The sequence below is a fragment of the Phoxinus phoxinus genome (genome assembly GCF_949152265.1).
Source record: "Phoxinus phoxinus genome assembly, chromosome: 5".
NCBI lineage: Eukaryota > Metazoa > Chordata > Actinopteri > Cypriniformes > Leuciscidae > Phoxinus > Phoxinus phoxinus.
This window is the reverse complement of record NC_136880.1, coordinates 26,061,280-26,082,906: the sequence shown is the minus strand read 5'-3', so window position 1 is coordinate 26,082,906 and position 21,627 is coordinate 26,061,280. Positions and strand designations below refer to the sequence as shown.

The 21,627-nt window shown below is 36.5% G+C and overlaps 2 protein-coding genes across 7 annotated transcripts; both read right to left on the bottom strand.

The window, feature by feature from the left end:
• Positions 1–68: 68 nt before the first annotated feature.
• On the bottom strand, positions 69–5,135 carry impa1 (inositol monophosphatase 1). The gene is made up of 9 exons (XM_079611840.1): positions 4,811–5,135; positions 3,427–3,504; positions 3,201–3,334; positions 2,973–3,077; positions 1,712–1,757; positions 1,397–1,505; positions 1,189–1,297; positions 939–1,090; positions 69–678 (listed from the first exon to the last, which is right to left on the bottom strand). The coding sequence occupies exons 2-9, from the start codon at positions 3,487–3,489 to the stop codon at positions 545–547; spliced, it is 852 nt and encodes a 283-aa protein (XP_079467966.1). The 5' UTR covers positions 3,490–3,504; positions 4,811–5,135; the 3' UTR covers positions 69–544.
• A 228-nt stretch (positions 5,136–5,363) lies between these two features.
• asph (aspartate beta-hydroxylase) lies at positions 5,364–20,694 on the bottom strand. 6 transcript variants are annotated; one of them, XM_079611836.1, is made up of 9 exons: positions 20,438–20,694; positions 15,959–16,114; positions 15,800–15,844; positions 15,289–15,357; positions 9,945–10,016; positions 9,178–9,240; positions 7,787–8,737; positions 7,515–7,563; positions 5,364–7,426 (listed from the first exon to the last, which is right to left on the bottom strand). In XM_079611836.1, coding segments are annotated over exons 1-9 (1,443 nt in total). In that variant the 5' UTR covers positions 20,475–20,694; the 3' UTR covers positions 5,364–7,425. The 6 variants fall into 6 exon arrangements, with proteins under 6 accessions (XP_079467962.1, XP_079467961.1, XP_079467960.1 ...); XM_079611835.1 differs by lacking the exon at positions 20,438–20,694 and adding an exon at positions 16,999–17,228; XM_079611834.1 differs by lacking the exon at positions 20,438–20,694 and adding an exon at positions 16,993–17,149.
• Between the last annotated feature and the right edge of the window lie 933 nt (positions 20,695–21,627).

Below are 21,627 nucleotides of genomic sequence, written 5' to 3'. Positions count from 1 at the left end.
TGGAGCTGTTTACTGTTGGAATCACTCCGCTTGTCGGTATTTGTCCGTGCCAGACAGGCGCTCTTTCAGCAGTTTACATTGTTACGCCAGTAGGTGGGAGAAATTGTCTTTTTGTGTATTATCAAGTGAGTGATTCATTTACTAAACCGATTCATGCAAAACACTCATTCGGAAACGACACTACTGTGTTTGGAAACCCAATGGGTGATTCTGCTTTGAAGTCGTTTGAAACTTCTTCCGCTGTCGGAGCAAAAATAGGTAATGTCTCAAAGGTACGTTACTCATTAACTTACTATTTATTGAACTGCTGTATAAAACATACAAGTAAAAGATATTTAATGGCAATGAATTCGACATTCAATAGCTAAATGAGGGAAAACGTTCATAATCAAACATTTGCACAAAGCTTTAAACAATACATTTATCAACATTGTGAGACAGAACTCATTTACGCAACATACAAAAGATGATAAAGTGTACTGAATTTAAAATGTACTAATAATATCAAACTTCAATAGCACAGGAGCTTTCTTCAAAATACGTTTTATTTTATACAAGGGTCCACCGGTGCGTCATCTCTAACAGCTGGAAATGCCTCAATCTCTTTTATGATTCTCTCGCCAATTATGTTGTTATTTGCTGCAACAACTCTTCTAGACATCAGGTCCATCGGTCCACCTGTGGACATTTTAGGGGGGGGGGAAGACATGCTAATACACAACAATCATATTCAAATTTAATAAAATAAGTAATTTCTAAAAAAGAAAAACATATTTTGGAAAAGCAACCTACTGACAAAAATAGAGTAATGAGATACAGTTGGTTTACAGAGTAGAGAGATACGTTTTTTATAAACTTATAAATGTTGCCTTGACAACCAACTGAAATCAAATGTTTAAGTATAAAAATAACTGAACGCTAGCAAGAGCTCTTTTTACCTTCAACATCCATGAGAACTCCTCCTGCCTCTGAGACTATGACTGCCGCAGCGGCTACATCCCAACAGTGGATCCCAATCTCATAATAGGCCTCTACGCAACCAGATGCAACCAAGCACATGTTGATGGCAGCAGATCCAACACCACGTATCCTTAGGAAGGAAATTGATATTCAAGAGGTATTTGTTAATGCGCATTACAGTATAATCGTGTACACATGAGCTGTGTGTGGAAGAAACCTGGCACATACCCATGAACTGGCAGACACAAGACCTTCCTCATACTAGAGAAAATCTTATCGACAATTTCAGGATCTCTATTAGAGCCAAACTCTGTAGCGATGATTGACTGGTTAATCTCTGTTATGAGATTTGGAAACAATTGGAGAGAATTCAGAAGACTGCCAACAAACAAACATGGAATGCAAGTGGATCAACATGCTCAGGAAGAAAGGTCACCTTTTTGGTCCGACACTTGCAGCGGCTGTCCGTTGCAAAAAGCACCCTTCCCTTTTCGAGCAGTGTACATCTTGTCTTCTATGCAGCTATATACCACACCAAACTCTAACTGCAATACAAGAATGATGACTTTGACAGACACTCTTCACACTGGATGAACTTCCAAACCTTCCAAAGGCATGATAAATGATCAAGAAAACAAAGTAGGAGCAAAGTGGCAGTTTCTGATTTAATCTAACCACACAGTTGCAAAGATCCATTACAAGTGCTGTCAATTTGTTGTTCTAAAAGTGTATTGATGCAAATGATGCTTACCGTTTTGTTGACAGCAAAGCCAATGCATATAGCAACAAATGGATATCTGGACAAAGGAAAGCATATTTAGTGTAGCTCATGCTAGAAAAGTATGAAACTGATCAGATATACCATGTCTCACTAATGCCGGACACACACTTAACGACTAGCTGAAACATTCTAAGACTGAACTGAACACACTTACAGACTGTTTACAACGACTGGAGCAGATTTTAAACACCGACTGAATGCAATGGTCTCGGCGCGTTTGGGCATGATCAGTCGTAAGCAATAGCATCAAATTACGTTCGTAATCGTCCTTACAGTCATTAAGCGTGTCCCCGGCTTAAGGGTTTCTCATAGTGATAAAAGTCATTTAACTTTCCTGAACATATGCCAGTGGGGTCCAAAATTGAGACCACATTAAAAATCTGGGGTTTAAAATCTGGAAATAAACTGACATTTTTAAGATTAAATAAAATAAATAAAAGTTACGCCTGAAAATGAATTTAAAAAATTGACTTTATAACTTTTTCACTCAAATTATCATGCTGATTTGTAATTTGTTATTAAGAATACAGTTTTTGTTATGCATGTACATTTCTAACACTATACTTTGTATTATATGATTTTTGCATCAAATTAGAAAAAATATTTTACAAGTGAAGGTGTTTCTATTACAGCAGCTGTGGGAGTGACCAACGATCACGACCAATTCGTACGGGTGAGTAAAAGGTGGCTAATGAATTCGTAAGATTTGTCTAAACCCATGATGGGTAGGTTTAGGGACGGGGTCAGGTGTAGGTCATTCTTACGAATTCATACGAAGTGGGCAGCTCGTAAAATTCGTATATGTACGAGTGAGGTCGTATGAATTCGTACGAATTAGCCACTTCGTAAAATTTGTACGAATTGCAGTGAGATCGCGTTGGAGTGACTGTAAAATTGACGTCTTTCGACTGCCGTTATCAATCTCGTGCTATTTTTTTTCCTCTTTTTGAAAGTTGTGAAAACACTATTGTGGAGTTTTTCTTTGCTATTTGAGCAAATGGGAACACAAAAAAATATATTTAATGTAGTCTCTCATTCACCGCTATATACTTTAAACCAACAATGACGACTTCCGCTTCTGACAACCCCGGAAATGGTCTATTAAAATTTTAATTGTTTTATCTTTTCTTTTAATTTATTATTATTATATTTAATTTACATTTATTTAATGTCACTAGTGGTCTGAGACCTTGGAACCCCACTGTGTCAGAGAATACAATTAATACATTACCCATGCACAAAGTTAGTGGTCCCATCCACAGGGTCAATAATCCATGTTGGGTTTTCAGTCAAAACACAAGGTTCTCCTGCAGCCACTGACTCTTCACCAATGAAACTGAAACAAACAGGAGCAGACTATGGTATATTCTCTTTACTTTAGATTCAATATGCTCTATCTTAATGGAAACTATAGTGTAATAGGTCTTCTGACCCTGTGTTAGCATGAATGACTCAATACCTGTGTCCAGGAAACTTCTCCTTCACTGACGTAATAATAAGTTGCTCCACATTCTGGTCTGTTTTAGTGACCAGGTCAACAGAAGAGCTTTTACACATGATCTTTAGGTCATTCTGCAAAGCTTCCCTCACAATCTGAGGATAACAGAGATAACAAGGTTTCAGTACAAGAAAATTACAACAACAACAACAAAATTGCATCGTTTAAAAGAATGATACTATCTCACCTCTCCTGATTTCCTGGCCACAGTCACAGCATGGTCCATAGCATCCTGCCAAAGGTCAGGCATTGTGAGAGCCCCTTTCTGATTGGACATAAAAACACATATTTATTCTCATCAATATCAGATGTATATTAATATGTAATGTTGCTCTAAATCGATTCAGTAGTCACACTAGATAAAAGCGGCATTTTAACCCTCATTTTATTTGACGAGGCAGCTTGATACTGTTTCATTCCATATTTTTACCACTTTTCTGGCAGTCCCTTAATCCCAGCACACACTCCTTATAAAGTGTTCTTTCTATAAATAGGCCTCCAACTGGGTCGAGGACTTTCTTTAAAAAGCCCCTACCCTAGCAAAAAACGTACTACACTCTTAAGGCCAAGAAGTCACACAGCACAGACAAACACGTTTGTTGGGTCGCCTGTCGCCGTTTGTTGCCGTTGGTCGGGGTTTGTTTTTACCCGACTGAACATGTCCAATCAGTGTTATTCGTGTCTGTTGAACATGACATGACAGTATGCATGTGACAGTTATTATTCATAACATTCTAAATACATTGGCCAACTTCTTGGTATTTGTCTGTGCAGTGTGAATTGGTCTTTAGAACAAAATATTCAATATAGAACCTTAAAGGGTTCTGTCAGGCGCTTCATAGAACATTTGAGTTCCCATTATGGGATCATTTTATGGATCTAGTTAATTAATTAATTTTAATTCATTATTTATTTGGATTAAATTGTATTAATTAAATAACCCATTAAACATGAAAGTGTTATGTAATCGGTTGAGAACCTTAAAAAAACGTATATAGAATATTTTTGCCAATTATGTTTTACATGCTGTAAAACCTAAATCAATTATAATATGTGTCTTTCATTTAAGCTCCATTTTGACAGTGGTGGCTAGTAAAAAGTGCTTCAGTGTAAATTCCACCATATTTTGCACAATAACTACTGAAATTGTGTGCACTTATTTCACTCTCTGTTTAGATTATCACAATTTTGAAATTTAATGGAATCATGTTTTTGTTAGATAAATTTCTTAGTTTGAAATTCAAAGTCTAAGTCGAGGACAGGGTAAACATAAAAGCAGGCAACTAAACCCAGTAGCCAGTAACGTTAATGTCTTACGGTACTTGAGCATTTAAAGCATTTATAATCCATAAAGTGTATCTGAGTAATGCATAGCACTACGTGTTTATCCTAGACTGCATGACAGATAAGTTCTAGCTCATCTTAAGTGAAGATACTGTACAAATCTGCTTCCTTTCATCGCCATTTAGCCAAATATAAACATCGGGTGCAAACAATGTATTTTAATCTACGCGTATATATAACGACATACCAAAAACGAACTTAACACAATAATAACACAAACATCTTACCTATCAATGACCAGCGAAATTAAATGAAGACTTTCTGTTGTTAAGATTGTTGTGTTTCCGGGTTCTTCTTGGACGAGATTAACCCTAAACCATCTGGTTATTTTCAAATAAATTCCTATTAAGCATTTTGTAGAATTAAATATCCCACTTCTTCTTTTATACTATACGTATACGTAAATGCTCTGTTTAACACATAGGTGCGTTCTTTAAAAAAAAAAAAAAAAAAAAAAAAAAAAAAAAAAATTACTGATGCGCATGCGCAGTATGTCTTTCTTTCTTACAGCATCCCCATGAACGCAACTGCCTGACCCTTTGAACTGGGCATGTAGTATTTGCTATGAATCAGTATTTAAATGTGAAATTCTGTGAAATGTATTCTCTGAATTTACGTTTTGTTCTTTGGACAATCCATCTCCCTCTTTTTACTTTTCACTTTTCAAGATTAGACATAAAAATAAACATTTTAACAGGTCTTCGTGCTTCTTTTTATTGTTGTATTTATTACATGGATCGGAATGGACGTTTGTAAACAAACAAAAAAAGAATACTATGCGACTTTGTTGTCCCAACCTTTATTGCAGCACTCAAACAAAACATTTACAGTTGTTTACAGATGTGTCACCCAAAACTCCCTATAATTTCAATGCCTCAATAAATTAAAATGAGTTCGCCTATACAGCAGGATTTCATGTAAACCTCTGAATAGAAAGCCTTGAGTAAACGTCTGTTTGTATGTGGATTTCCATAAAAAAATACCCGCTATACAAAATGGTGTTATTGCTGGTTGTGAAGTGTCTGTCCCTTAGAGCATGACCCATACTAAAGCTGCTATACCCAACCTTTCACATATGGCTTTGAGAAGTTAACACTTTTGTAGAATTAATTCAATTTGACTATAAAACGTCAAATTCTAAATAAAAGAATTCCTTAAAAATCCTAAACAAGAAATGAATACCACTTTAAAAATTCACATTGACTTCAAAAGTGTTAGGGATCAAAAACACCCTCTAGTTTTGTAGAAAGAAGAAAACCCTAAAAACTACATTGCAGCCAGTATATGTTATGAAACCATTGAAGAAATTTGCAGCATTTCCTAAAGTCTAGCACAAAAACAACATCTATTCTGGCAGGCCCCATAAAACCACAGTGTAACACACAACATAATGAAAATAAAAAAATAATCCACAGTGAAACAGTTCAGGAGCCAGAATTGGGTTTCCTTTAAAAGATCAAACCTGTTTTCAGATTCTTAACCGTTTACTCTGCATCAAGGGTGAAAGCTACATTGTTGTGATAAAAACCATGACAACAATAATAGTACATAAAATGTGACAAAATACTATAGTCATCTTCCTTTCTGAATGTAGTACAACAAAACTGAATTGTTTCTATATAGTGTTCTTCCAGATGTGCCTGCAACAGTTGAAAGGGCCAGAATAAATGCACTGAGAATTCAATCCATAGGCAGTGCATTACATTTGACAAATTCATTAGCACATACTGACTTGTGATGTCCCACAAAAAGCACTAGGAAAAATCTTTACCCTGCTACAAAAATAAAACATTTTGTAAGATGGCAATCCCATTAAACAACAGTTTCTCATATGCACACTGCACAGCAGCTGGAGTGTCTGCCTGGAATAGAGCTTGTCAAATCATGAGCCTATGAAACAAGACTTACTGAAAAAGGCATGAGTATAAATAAAAAAAGTTTGACGGGGAGCAGACATATGCTTCTGAATTTAAAAAATGTGAAATCTAAATATGAAGAAATGCAGAAACAAGTTCTCCACTCTCTGAGCTCTTAGCAAAACAGTTACAGTATTGAGGAAAATATCAACAGAGGTACTTAAATGTTGACCATACACTGAAAAACACATAGGAAAACACCATGAATACATACTAGTGAGAAAATGGCTCAAATGATTGCTTCGCATTAAGTTAAACAATATTTTTTTTTAAATTGACACAAACATGCACATGCACGCCCATTCATACAAAGCTCACATAGCAATTATCTTGGTTAACCTGCCAGCATAAACTTGTCCTTGATATGCAACATTGGAAATGTAGACTCAATACATATTGGTAGTACAAAACCTAATGGGTAAAAAGAGCAAAAGATCAGTGCAGCTTTGCATAGTACCTTCACATTAAAGCAATTAGATTTAACGAAGAGAGACACTGATGAATGTGAAGATCTCTGAGCTACAAAGCAACATGAAGGTGTTTGTACATACATAGGAAACCAAACTATCATCCATGATCATTAAGAAATGGCTACTTCACATCTATGTTAGAGGATGGGGAAAAAGCTTTGTCTGTAATTACAAAATAGGGATTAGAAAAGGGAATGGGGGGGAGGGATGTTTTGTCAACAACCAAATGTTGACAAAACAGTCAAATAAATGTGCACTTGTACACAAGAGACTGCACTATCAATTAACAAAAAGGCTTGTGTTAAAAAAGAAAAAGTCCAGGAAAATGAAAGGGTAATATAGTAGCATTCTCTTTTTGTTACTCCATGGTGGGAATCGGCAGCTGCACACTTCCAGTGGAATGCCATGTGGTGCTGGTCCTCTCCGCATCTTACATACTGCCTAATGTTTTAAGTTTCTGTAAAACATGAAATGATTTACATTAATTTACCGGTACACATACATTAGTTTATACATACATTTGGTAAAACACAAAATTCAATTACCAAGCTCCAATGTCATCCTCAATCTCCTCTTCCTCATACACTGGATCCTCTGTAACAAGACAGGCACAATTCACAACAAAGCAAACAAAGAACTGCTCATTTGTTCAGTGCAAATTCTATAAATGTGTCCACTTCCTATTTTGTCTCCGATTGTGCAGTATCTGACGTTAACAGATGTTTGCATCCACATGAATGTACCATTTTAATATATATAAGACATTTTGTGTATTATTCCTAGCAAAAAGTGAACTTGCAAAAACAAGAAAACGTACCCTCTTCTTCCATATCATCTTCTTCCATATCCTCTTCCTCAAGCTCGGTTTCCTCCATTATGGAGTCTTGTACTTCCTCATCTTCCTGAACTGTCTCATCGGTTTCCTCTATAAGTTCCTCTTCTGTTACAGTCTCTTCTTCAGGGGCAGACTCCTTAACTGTATCTTCAGGTGTTTCTACTTCTTCCACTTGCTCTTCTATTTCAGGTTCTTCCACAGCTTCTTCTACTGGTTCAAGCTCCTCCACAGCTTTTTCTACTGGTTCAAGCTCCTCCACAGCTTCTTCTACTGGTTCAAGCTCTTCCACAGCTTTTTCTACTGGTTCAAGCTCCTCCACAGCTTCTTCTACTGGCTCAAGCTCCTCCACAGCTTCTTCTACTGGTTCAAGCTCCTCAACAGGTTCTTCTACCGGTACAAGCTCCTCAACAGGTTCTTCTACCGCTACAAGCTCCTCAACAGATTCTTCTACCGCTACAAGCTCCTCAACAGGTACAAGCTCCTCAACAGGTTCTTCTACAGATGCATTCTCTTCAACTACTTCTATTGCCTCTTCCACTGGTGCATCATCTTCCTCCAACACTTCCTCAATTGCTTCTTCCACTGGTGCAACCTCCTCAACTACCTCCTCCTCTGGTGTATCTTCTTCTACAACTTCTATTGTCTCTTCAACTGATGAATCTTCTTCCACTGGAGCAGCATCCTCAACTGGTATAACCTCTTCCTCTGTTGCAAGCTCTTCCATTGCCTCCTCAAAAGCCTCATCCTCAACTGGAACAGTGTCTGTATCCTCTGGCACTTCCTCCAAAACTTCAGGTTCTTCCTCAGGAACTTCTTGCTCTTCTTCAACCTCTGGCTCCTCCTCAGCTACTTCCTCTTCTGCAGCAATGGGCTCTTGGTCTACTGTCAGAGGTTCTTCCTCAGCAACTGGCTCCTCCTCCACAGTTTCTGGTTCTGCAAGGGAAAATAAGGTAACACTTTATTTTACACTGTCCGTGTTACTGTACTGTATTAATTATTCAGTTACTGTAGTAATAACTATAAATTATACATAATTACATGCAACTAACTCTAAACTAAACCCTAATCCTATTCTAAAGTACGTACATGTAGTTAATTATTATTACTCAGTACTCAATGTATAATTACACTAACACAGACACCTTAAATTAAAGTGTAACCAAAAATAATTATAATAAAATCTAATATACTATGCTCCTATTGTGCCAATATATTTCATACATGATCAAATTTAGAGGTAAGGTAAATTTATGCCAAGATATTTTTTTTCTATACTGCATGGCATGCATACACCTATAAATCACAATACTAATGAGTCAAAAAATAGCAAGAATTACAGACTGTAACTTCAAAAGACATTCTAAAAGCTGTACCTGGTGGCGGCTGAGCTGCTTCTTCAACTTTAAAGGCTTGGATCTCTTCCTCCACAAAATAGTCTGGAGCAAATTCAGGGGGGAAAATTACAGTTTAGTTTGTTTTTATTAAAAATATATATTTTTTGGTTAAAAGCCTTTGTTTATCCGTCATAAAGGTGCTTGTGCAATAATGCTTTACTAAGATTTAAACTAGATCAATCATGCATGTCTGCTATTCATGACAGGTCAATGCGATTACTCTCATGTCATGTTACACAAGAGCTTTTTGTGGTATGTGGCAAGACTAGTTTATAACTGGTGGGTATTTCAGATACAAGTGTTCATAGGTGACCATCAAAATAATTTATATATAGTACACAAGTGGAGCATATGCATAATAGTACACAGTCCTTGTGTACACAGTGTTAATGTTTAATGAGTAATCCATACGCAAGATAAAGTTAATTCCCCTGCAGTCAAACAAGTGTTTTCTTTCATATACATATATAATTATATACTCTTTTTTTTTTTTTTTTACTGAATACTTTCATGGGCAGGCAATCATTACATTTCATCTTGTAATAACTTCATATATTTTTCTTGAAAAAAAATATTGCATATTTTCATTTACTTTCCAAATTTGTATATCACTATGTCAATTAGGGTTATAAAACCCTACATCTTATTTGAGATATTTCTAAGATATTTCTATGATCTATGCATCAACAAATTCTCACTGCACCCTTAACTACTGCTTAAAATTCTTGTGTGTGATTCTACTTTACCTTCTTCCACAGGTTCAGCAGAGGCTGCCTTAACCGGTTCACTGTTCTCAATGGTGTGCTTATCTTTCAGTCCTGAGGATTTTACATGTGGATGTGCATACATGAGGCAAGTGTAAAATATAAATCACATAAAACAAGCATATGACTCTAATCTATGAAGTGCATTAAATAACCTTCACATGCCATTTGGTTTACTTTTGCACTAGAAAATTTAGTTTTGCAGGTATAGGTTTAACTTTTACAGACACAAAAGGTGTGTGTTTGAGATTTTAAAAACAGACAAATAGGGAAACAGAGGAGAGGAAAAAGGAATATTTATAGAAAAGTTTATAGATATTATTAGAAGAGAACAAAGGTTTCAATACTGTGCAACTGTTTGTTCTTCTTATATCAATCAACACTGAAAAGAAAACTCAACGCACCGAAAAAGCAAATCAGGATACTCATATTTTATTGATAACAAGAATGTTCTCTCTTAGTTAAGTAATGAAACTTATTTTATTTATTATAAATGAACAAAATCAGAAAAACACCAATGTTGAAATCTCACACTAGCTAGTATTTCATAGGAGTAAACCAAAAATCCTACCCTCAAACAAAACAAACAGTAAGGGAAATAAAATAAATTCCACCTGACAATCAGCATTTAGCACCTTGTTCTGATTCGGCTTCTACTAATGTCAATGGTATGATTAACATCACTGATCATAGAGACAAAAGGTCTTGCCTTCGGCCTATAAGGGGTGGTCTCTGAAAACTGCTCATAACGGACTGAGATCAAGTTCAGCCAGATGTTAACACAATGTACACAAAAGACAAAATGTTCTGACATTTAATGCCTTACAGTTTCTTTTTAGCTGCAGCCTTCTTGGATTCTTTGCCTTTTGCATCTTTCTCAACCTTTTTAACGTCATAATCAACGGGTTTCTCGTGGGTTTTCTTTTCAACTTCTGGCTTTTCTTTCACCTCATCCTTTTCCACCTTAGTCTTCTTTGCTTCTTCCCTTTCTGCCAGTTTCTCTCTTTCCTCCTTCTCCTTTCTAATTCTTTCCATGGCCTTTTCAACATCCTCTTTCTCTATTCTCTCCCCTTCCTCTTTCAGTCGAGCCTCAGCCCTCTCCCAAGCTTTGGCTTCGGATTCCTCTCTGATGCGGTTCAAGGTCCTCTCTTCCTCCTCTTTGGCTAGGATGTTCCTCACTTCTGCCAGTGCCAATTTAGCTATTTTCCTGGCTTCCACTCTTTCATGGATGACGGTGAGTTGCTGTTTCAGAGCTTCCCTTAGCTTCAAACCAACATCTTTGGCATGGGAAAGCTCTGGGGAGAAACTTTGTTTGATGACGCAATCATGGTAACTGAATTTCTAACACTACGCACACCTCAACCCAAAACGCGATTAGTTGGAAAGATGCAAATCATTTCACATCAGAACTCCCTTATTAGTATGTTAGAATATCCTCTACACTCAACCGATTTAACTAAAAGGCCTTCCAATTGTCCAACACAATATTCAAAGGCCAGCCATTTAGGTCAAAGTATTTCTGCTGTAATTGATATTTTAAATTAATTATTTTGATTGCAATAGTTTCAAGAACTGAATGTTTTTTTAATAACTGGTTGTTTATGGAAAACAACAATCATTACATTTTAATTAAGTTATATTATTTTAAATATATAAATAAAAACAAACCTAATTTGCATAATTTAAGTCATCCAGTGGCCCCCTTGGAAGTTTGCTTCCCAGTTGAGAACCACTGCTCTACACATTACGCTAGAAGATTATGTAGTTAGGATACGTTTATGACAAGTCCACAGTTCCCTAATATTGTTTGCAAATAGCCTGGAAAATGTCATTGTTCATGCAGGCTCATACATGTCAACTACAAGAGGTCTTATTGTTAAACACTCCTTGGTTAAACAGAAAAATAATATATAGCTTAAAAATTTTGATGTCAGCTCAGTCATGCAAACAGAAACAAGTCGATCAAGTAAACTTCGAAAATCCCAAATCACACAAGAGACTTGTCTGCTGCATGCACTCAGATCAAGTGTGCAAATACCTCCTTTTCTCCTGGAAACATCTTTAGACTTTTCATCTAGTGCAAATGAGATGAAAGTGCAAATTTAAGTCAGTGACTGCTACTACTTCTCGTACATTTTTGTGTTACAAAACACTACATGATGACTTGTGTAATAGTTGGTGATGCATACTTTTAAATATTGCTGAGAGAAAAGAAAATCTTTGTAAATAGTATGCTTATGCTATTGAGACAAACACCTTACAATGCGCATCACCCAAATGAAATCTGCAAGTAGTGGCTATTTTGTACATCATCTGAGAATACCCAATCTTATTGACACAAATAAAAAGCCAAACAAAGGAAAAATATGGCAACAATGGCAAATAAATAAACCAAAGGATCTGAATTGCTGATTTCTGAAAATAAACACTAAAACTGTACTTGAAATGTTTGAAGGTATAATTACTTAAGTGGGAATGAAGAAAATAGTACTAACTGTATCCCTCAATCTAAACCTAATTCTACACACTTAATTCTCTTGGTATACACTTCCAGACACAAAAACAGCCATTTTGTAAATAAATACTGATATGTATGCAGTAAATGTACTTTTTGCGCAAGTACTATTTAAATTGTTGACAGTCATAGCCCTCTCAATTCCCACCTAGTAATACAGGAGATGTACATAAACATTGTATTACTTAACAGGCAGGCACACTATTTCAGGTGCTTTAGATTGGCAGGTAGGAACTGATTGTTGACGGTTACAGTACTCTGGGGTTCAGGTGACGTCTCCTACACACGGACACTGAACTAGTTCTTGTCTAGAGCAACAGATTCAATTAATTAATGTGCAATCTTTTGTTAGATAGCCTAAGTAATAACTCTGTATAGACCAGTGGTTCCCAAACTAGGGTGCCTGAGTTTTAAAAGGTGGGCGTGGCAAGGCTAAGGGATAGTGTATAGTCAGAAAATTGTTATGCAAAAGAAATCTCTTCAGGTTGAAGAAATTATTTGCTTCTGAAACTACTTGCAGTAGAAGTAAATAATTGAACAACACATTAATTTGACATTTTATTATCTCAAGATGACTCGCAGTACCTGCTTGATTGGTCTGTTATTAGTTGTATCAGTTGTTATGGAATAAGAGACCGCTATATGGCGTGATTAACGAGTCAGAATTGAGTATTGCAGGGAGCCATGTAAAAATAGAAATTAATTATGCATGGTTCTGCACTTAGCATGGACAAGTTTGTGAATTGACTGCTAGTTCAAGGTAAACAAAGCAGACAATTAATATATTCCAAACATCAACACCTACGCGAACGTCACAACGTGACAAAATCAAATAGAACCTATTATAATCAGTGATGCCATCTACACTGGATGCGGCACGACGTGACAAATTCCCGACAATAAACTGAATGCTCTGCTCGGTTTCTGATGTACTCCAAGCACTTGTGCAACTTCTGATGTACTCCAAGCACTTGTGCAACTTCAGACAAAGGACAACTGGATTTGTAATGTTCGATTTGTTGTGTAATCCAGTGTAGACAGCCTCAAGACAAGAAAGTATGACAAGGCATATCTCATCCTGGATTCACCAATACAAGGATGGGTAATGAAGAGAGACCAAGTGTGTTGCGTTCCTCAAAATGTTAGCTTCTGACAAGTATGAAGCCGAACAAGTTAAGACGCAAGTTAAGGTGCACACAGTATGTAGATGGGGAAAATATTTTCCTCTACAAAAGGGGGGCATGGCAGAAAAAGTTTGGGAAACACTGGTATAGGCAATAGTACAAGTTTCTTGTCTGAATTTAATTGAGGTAATGCTGCAAGAGGGGTGGGATATAGATATATATATATATACATACTTTATATCCAAGCCTATCAATATTCTCTACAGCTTTGATAAAGGAGAGCAAAGGCAACTCGCATAAGAATAAAGAAACGACAACGTAACAACTTGACAATTATGTAAAATTGCCTATTTTGTAGTACCAAAAAGGTGAAAGGAAATACAAAATGATGAGTTGCTGAGGCTGCAAATCATCCCAAAATGCAATTGTGTAATTTACAACGGCTCAAAATAAACCATTCACTGCCAAAAAATAAAAATGATAATCAGATTATAAAACAAGTATGTCAAAAGTACAGTGTTAAATTGCAAGACTCAAATAGAAATACATAGCCTAATATGGTTCATGATATAAGGGAACTGAGGCATGCAGCAAAGGTGATATGTTCATCTTTCAGCAATAAGGTCATATGCAAAAGGTAAGTAGTATATTAGTAGTTAAAAATAGCAGTTGCAAAAGAGCTGCAACAAACCATAAACTACACAAGTTCAATAATTTACAAAGGTGTAAATGTTCATAATGACATCATCTTCTCAAGAGTTCACAGGTTCCAAAGTGACTGTTGGCAATCTTCCCAACAAAATATTTCTTCAAGTGTTAGGAACAGAATCAAGTCGTCAAGGGAGTAAGTCCTCGTCTAATAAAGTGCTTCTGTCACAACTGTCATGGTAGAAAACACAACTATTGGTTTTGAAGGCCTAAAATAACGCATGTCTTTTGGCCCTGAACCCCTTCAGTCTGTGACGCGCCAGCAACATCTTCCGCTGCTGCCTCGGTTTCTTCATCCTCTAGCGTTTCAAATGGACTCATAACGTCATAAAGGAAGGTGAAGAAACCTTGAAACCAATCAGTGCCCTCTTCTGCTAAAATATCGAGGACTTCCTCAAGTGAGTCTGAGTTTTCTTTGCTGCCATCTTTGGTCAGCCCTACGCAAATGGGAAAATAAGGAAAAAAGAGAAAGAGAGGGAAAGAAAGAACAGTGGGAGAGCAAGAAAACAGAGAGAGGGTGGAGGTGGTTTGGTTTGCAAGGTTTAGTAGATAAGGATTCAGTGCTATAAAAAAGTGGGTAAAGATGCTATTAAAAGCATATGAGGTAAAGGAGAAAAGGAACATGCATGCATGGGAAGTACCAATGAGGCGGTTTTTAATGAATGTAGGGCTCAGTTACTTGTGAAATCAGTTAAACTACCTGCAAAATGAGAAAATAATTCTTCATTTCCTCTCCTTATTATATGATGTAGCCGTTAAAACATAATATTGGCAAGCTGGTCTAATTCTCAAACTCATGCAATAAGGCAATAACCTCATCATCATGTGGTTTGAAAAAAATGATGATTACAAAAGCATGAAAAAAAAAAAATCCATGCACGTCAATTAGTCCCATTTAATTTGTCATTGCACAAAAGTGAACCAAAGTCAGTCATGCAAAACAATCTGGTAAGAATCTCATTGAAATCAATGCACTTGCCTAGTAGTACTTTAGCGTCTTCCACATCGAAGTCCCCATCACCATCAGCATCATAGGACACAAGTTTACCTGGTAAAGTAAAGTGAATCGGATTTAGTCATTTGACATGCATTGAGAGTAATCCACTGTGCCAATATATATATATATATATATATATATATATATATATATATATTTCTTTTGGGATACTTTAAACTAAGAAATGTCCTTAATGTTAAAATATATATCATTTATAAATTATATATTTTAACATTAAGGACATTTCTTAGTTTAAAGAATCCCAAAAGAGATATGTTCTACACACATAATTGTGTAGAAAATGGAAACTGCTTTATTACAACTTTCCTTGGGAAGTCATTCCATTAACAGTAGCACTTATTATACCATACCAGTAGAAGTATGAAAAATTACACAAAAAATGTAAATGACCCTTTCACTCCCCTTTGAAGATGATAGGTTGTCAAAGAAATGAGGTTTATGGTGGTGATTATCACTGGTTCAGATGTCATACCTTGTAATACCTCTGAAAGATTATAGCGAAAGTCCTTTGCTTTGGCTGCATGCAAATTCAGGCCAGATACAAAAAAAACATTAATGTAATAAGAATATTGTTAATACTACAAATCAAGATATCCACAAAGTCTGAAAAAAAGAGAAACCAAAAACTCACCAATTACACCTTGATAGTCAACAAGGTCAAAATACACCACAGCTACAGAGGTCCAGACACCTAGGAGGGCCAAAACCATGAACCAGGTGAAGAACGAGGTTCCTCCTCCAACCTCTGCCTTCTTCCCATTCTTATGCGCCAGCAGCGGCTTGGCCTCTGAAGGAAAAACAAAAAAGAAGGCAGATTATACACAATGTCAAGATGAAATAAATAAAAAGTACCAACTGATTCATTAAACAAATTCAATGCAGCACAGCAAAACCCTCCACACATATGAATGAGGAATGCATGCTCAGAATTGACCCATGCCTTTAAAAGCAAGATTAGTCCTTTAGTATTACTGCACGCATAAGCATTTTCACTCAAGGCCACTAGTACAATATGTATGTAACATTAGCTTTGAAGCTGAAAATCTATTGTAGACCAATCAATTCTTTCCATATTTAAAATGCAGCATGTATAAGATTCGAGGGATATCCGATTCAGGTGAAAGATTCCCAAAAAGAGGTTTAAATATTCCATTTGAAATCTATAGTAATCACAAGGTGACAAAAGTCTAAAAGAGTGCAGTTATTCTGAGGTCTGTTGACACTCCTCATGGAACCGTGGTATAAATACATCTGCATTCAGAGCTCTAGTTTGAAGAATGAACAGGTGTTTTGTCCGCTACGTTCTGCTAGGTCAAACCACACATGTGTTCATGCACACTACAAACATTAGTGACAGTCATACAGAGAGAAATAACACAAAAGTGTTACAACAAAAGAAATTCTCTTTTTACATGTTGTACAGGTATCATATGTATACGACCTTCACAAGAAAATGTTATAACAAAACATTTGAAAACACTCCTGCAATCTCCAAAAACAACACATCATATTTGTACCGCTCATATATCCACAAAATACAAATTTAACTAAAAATTAAGTATTATGAATCAATTATTTTTCAGATATTAAGGCTTCCTCTCACACCCCTGTGATTCATTAAATGTCATCTCGTCATAAAAGCTTATTCCAAAAACATACAAATACCAATACCGGTTTCTTCGTTCACCACCTTGACCTCTGCATTCGGCTCCCCCATCCCTCCAGGCAAAGTGGGGAAGAAGAGAGCGTCCTCACCCAAATCCTACCCCGAACCCCTGTACAACAGCAGGTCTTCTGCCTTTTTGTTCCTGGTGAATTGAGCCGGAACTTAATATGGAACTCGACCAGCAAATGGATTATTTTTAGAACAGTCCGCTTGAAAGCCAGAACATCTCAAGCACTCAAAGGGTAGAGGCAAATCCCACTCCATCCTGCTGTTCTTAGTCACATATGAAAACTGAAACAGCTGATTGGTCACCCAAATTACTATCCTTAACAAAAGAGCAGTGCAGAATGGAGGGTACAATGCTTGGTCACTCACATACATGTGTTTTTAACGACATGCAAATCAAACTTTTGGAAGGCTTTTTCAAGCCTCCAGGCAGAGGAGCATGTAAATCTGAGGCCAACTCAGTGACTTTATTTTCCATAGAAGGACCGGTCTTCCGAGTTTTCTTGATGAAATACTAAACATGTTAGTGGTTGCTTCTGCTTGGATTTGTCAACAACAAACCAGTCAATTTACTTAAATAATCCTGTATCTGTTAGCACAATTTCTCTAAAAAAAAAAAGGTAAAAAGGTTAAAAAGGTAGCAGCAAGGTTGCATTTATTTAAACAAAACAGTAATATTGTCAATTATTACAACAGCGTAAAATGTTTTTTTACATGTTTATTTATTTTAAAATGCAATTTATTCCTTTTACTTCGGTCTTTAGTCACATGATGAAACAGTTAATTTTCTTAGGACTCTTTGCAGAATAGAAGCAGAATGACCCCAAACATTTTGAACAGCGGAGTACTTTTCGTGTGCATTTAATACAAATCAAAACCCTAAAGCTTGGACTTTTAAGTGAAAACTGCATTAAGAGCTTTTGAATCTTTTAGATAGATCAAAGTTGCATGCAATGTTTGGAAACAAGACACACCCCTAAAGACACACACGCTCGGTTCAACTCGTCACTAAATCTACAGATAGTCAAACGGCTGCCATTGTGTCCTAATCAACATCTTCCCCTCCCCCATTTAAACCTGCTATGTAAAACAGTGCTTCAAACTCTCTCTTTTTTTTAACTCATGCACTGTTTTTGCTGTATCGGTACAAAATGTTCATTGTCCAGCTTACATAAGACTGTAGTGGAATGTGTGCCTTGAAATACCCTCTCTTCTTCATTCGTACCTACACACCCTACTGCTTAAAGCAAGCAGTTTGTGTCTGGTCACAGGAACAAACCCTGGACATTAACCCCTTAATTGATCTTATCAGAAGCATACACCCCCAATTGGAATCTTGAATGACCAGCAAACCTCCCATTCTTTAGAGTAATAGATCATAAACTGGTTTGAAAATCCAGTGGGTTGTCCTGATGTCACAACAGGAGTTAAATATGTCAGATTATTCAAAACGTTAATATGAGAATATTTTGTATGCTATTATAAAGTGTTAAATATTATTGTCATTCATAAGAACATCAGGGCTGAACTGTGTTACTTGTTAAATTACACACAAGTGTATAATCAAACTTTGCACACAATTGAACATTGTGAGATAAACACTGCATTTAACAAAAGCAAATAAAACATTTAGGCTACTGCACAAACCATGTATGACAGAATTGTATTAGATTCAATGCCCTTGAAAAACAACATGCAAGGTTATTTGAACAGAACTTTGGAATCAATAAAGAAATGCTTAAGAAAAAAGTGCAAGCACATCATGGTGGACTGTCATTTCTTTACCATTTCTTTGGAAGTCCGCAAGTTATTCTGTGCTGCTGAAAAGATCCCTGTAAGGAATGATTTCGACATTTGATAAAACAGGGCATAGCACCACTTTATGAAGAGCTAAGTTCACTTTGATGCATTTGCTTTGCAATCTAACTTTGTTATAAATGCAGTATTTAAATGGGTGCTGGCTGGCTCTAGACTAGATACATATTACAGGAAAAGCTTTCCATAATGGATAAAGACCCAATGTATTTTACAGATTTCATATAAGAATAGGCATTATTATGGCACATAGGCAATTGAGGCTCTAGTGGCACCTCAATGACATTTTTTTATTTTTATTTTTATTTAAGAGAGAGAGAGAGAGAGAGAGAGAGAGAGAGAGAGAGAGAGAGAGAGAGAGAGAGAGGGAGAGGGAGAGAGAGAGAGAGAGAGAGAGAGAGAGAGAGAGAGAGAGAGAGAGAGAGAGAGAGAGAGAGAGAGAGAACCTTTTGATGAGAAAAGTTTCAGGATGGCATTTTGTATCTTCTTTTGACCCTTTACATATCAAATGATGATCTGCTTTATTAGCTTAAGATATAGAGATACCATCGTTATAAAACAGGTTGTAACAAGAGATGGCCACAAGATGAATTAAGCTTTTCCATGAACAAAACTGCCTTTAGCAAGAACAGTAGCTAGATAATAAACAAATAGAATAGAACACCAAATAGCCTAATGCAAAAAATATTAGCTCATAAAATGTAATATATCTGAAAATGTGCATGATTGAGAACAATTCTACAGTATAACTGCATGCATTGGAGTTATATCTATTATCAGGTTTTTGGGGGAACATTTTACACAGCTTTTCGTTAAAATTAACCTTTTTTTACAGTGTAAAGTCAATCTATATGAGGAAATCTATACACGCGTGTCTAAACTGTATGGGTTCATGTACCTTCAAAAGTCCAATAGTTAACAAATCTACCACTCTTACGTAATAACCACGCAGTTACTTAAGTCAATAGTAGCTAGATAGCTAACCCAACACCCGGTGAGTGGGGTCCTGCAATGTGGCAGACTTTCTTTTTAATTACAGGGTCTGTGGTGACATGGGACCCTAGGGGCCACGTGTAACCCCTCCCACGCTCTCCCAATATTGACACGTGAGCATTTAAGAGTTCGCACTGGGGCAACTCTGACTCCAACGATGAGCAAATATTTATATGAAAATATAGGTCATTTGCAGCTGTTGGAATTAACAAAACAGTCCAATAAACTAGGCCTTTTGGGTCTCGTGCAAATGAGACCAACAAGCATGCAGAAGTTCTGCAACCATTTAACGTTACTCCCATTTTCCAAGTGCACAGACATGATCGGAGTGGGAGATTTAATACACGCCACTCCGACTGAAAAGTTCTTACTTACGATTAAAACTATATGCGATTACAGTGTAACAACACAACTAATGTAGATTATATAACACAACTGTCGACAACGCACTGTGTATATTCTTATTTTTTTTACTTGTTGTATCTGTTTGTTGTGTCTCTTTGTGGTTGATAATCCCTACCCAGTGCATTTAATATTACATAAACAAAACCATTGCCGCCTGATTAACTATCAGGCCTTCGCAGAAATGCATATTTTCGACGGAAGAAAATGTAAACATACAAACGTTACCTTTTTTAACTGGTCCTTTTGTATTTCTCTTAGCCATTGTAAGTGGTATCTTCGACGGTTCTTACTCTGTACAAAACGAATTGACTGTAATTCCAGTCTCAGTTCTGGTAAAGAAGATGCCCTGCCAAATCAAATCCCTATGCCTTCGTACTACACTGAGGCCCAGTGTAACCCACCCCCCTTTTGAGCGACTGAGCGTTTGACCAATGCTGTTCAGACAAAGCCACTGTGGGCGGGGAAAATAAAAAATGTCATCCAATCGCCGAAAAGTGGTCGATGACTTATTCAATCGTGTGGATGCCTGCGGGATAAGACCGCCCAGTTCTTTCTGTTTTTTTTATTTCTACCAGTCCAGCACTGGAACGTGGCAAGATGGAAGGTCGCACTTATCGCGAGATCCACCTATGGAGATCCAATCCATGTTGTTTACATATACTGCTGTGGATTCAAAACAATTCACAACATTATTACAATTCTTATCGATGCTTGTACCGGTCGAATTAATTCGTCGTGTGATGTTTCATAACCTAGCACTTGAATGTTGTTATTTGCAAAATGACTAACGTTACAGTCTGGACTCTGAAAGTGAGTTCTGTTCAGCCATCTAATTTACTTGTAATGTTACGAAGAAGCACACGCTGAAGGAAACAAAGTTTAGTCTCTCAATCATACGAGCATTTTGTATTAAACTAACTGAATAATTAAACCAGATTTGTCCTTATAATACTATATACTGAGGGGGTGAAATTAACTACGTAAACTTAGTTCTTTTTGGCTTGGTACAAATTGTCCCATTGTTGCGCCCCACCCCCTGCTTATGTCCACACTTAGCAGTGTGTAACTTTATTCACACGAAGTTAAAACTTGACGAAACTATAATTCTTTTATACACTCTGTTATTGCATACACATAGGATAAACCTAAATAATGTTTATTTTCTGATTTTGTATATACAAAATCAGACGCACACATATTTGCATTTAATCATTTGTCAAAAGCTTTTGTCAAGACGTGCTTGTTTGGCAGATCTGAGTTATTCTAACCTGAACCTCTCAGACAATGCTGCCATACTACATGAATGGCAAACATAGTAACTGAAAGATAAGAATGAAGAATTACCTTTGACTTAATTAAATCAATGTAAATGCAAAATCTATTTTTATCCTTTCAAACAACAATACTTGAAGATT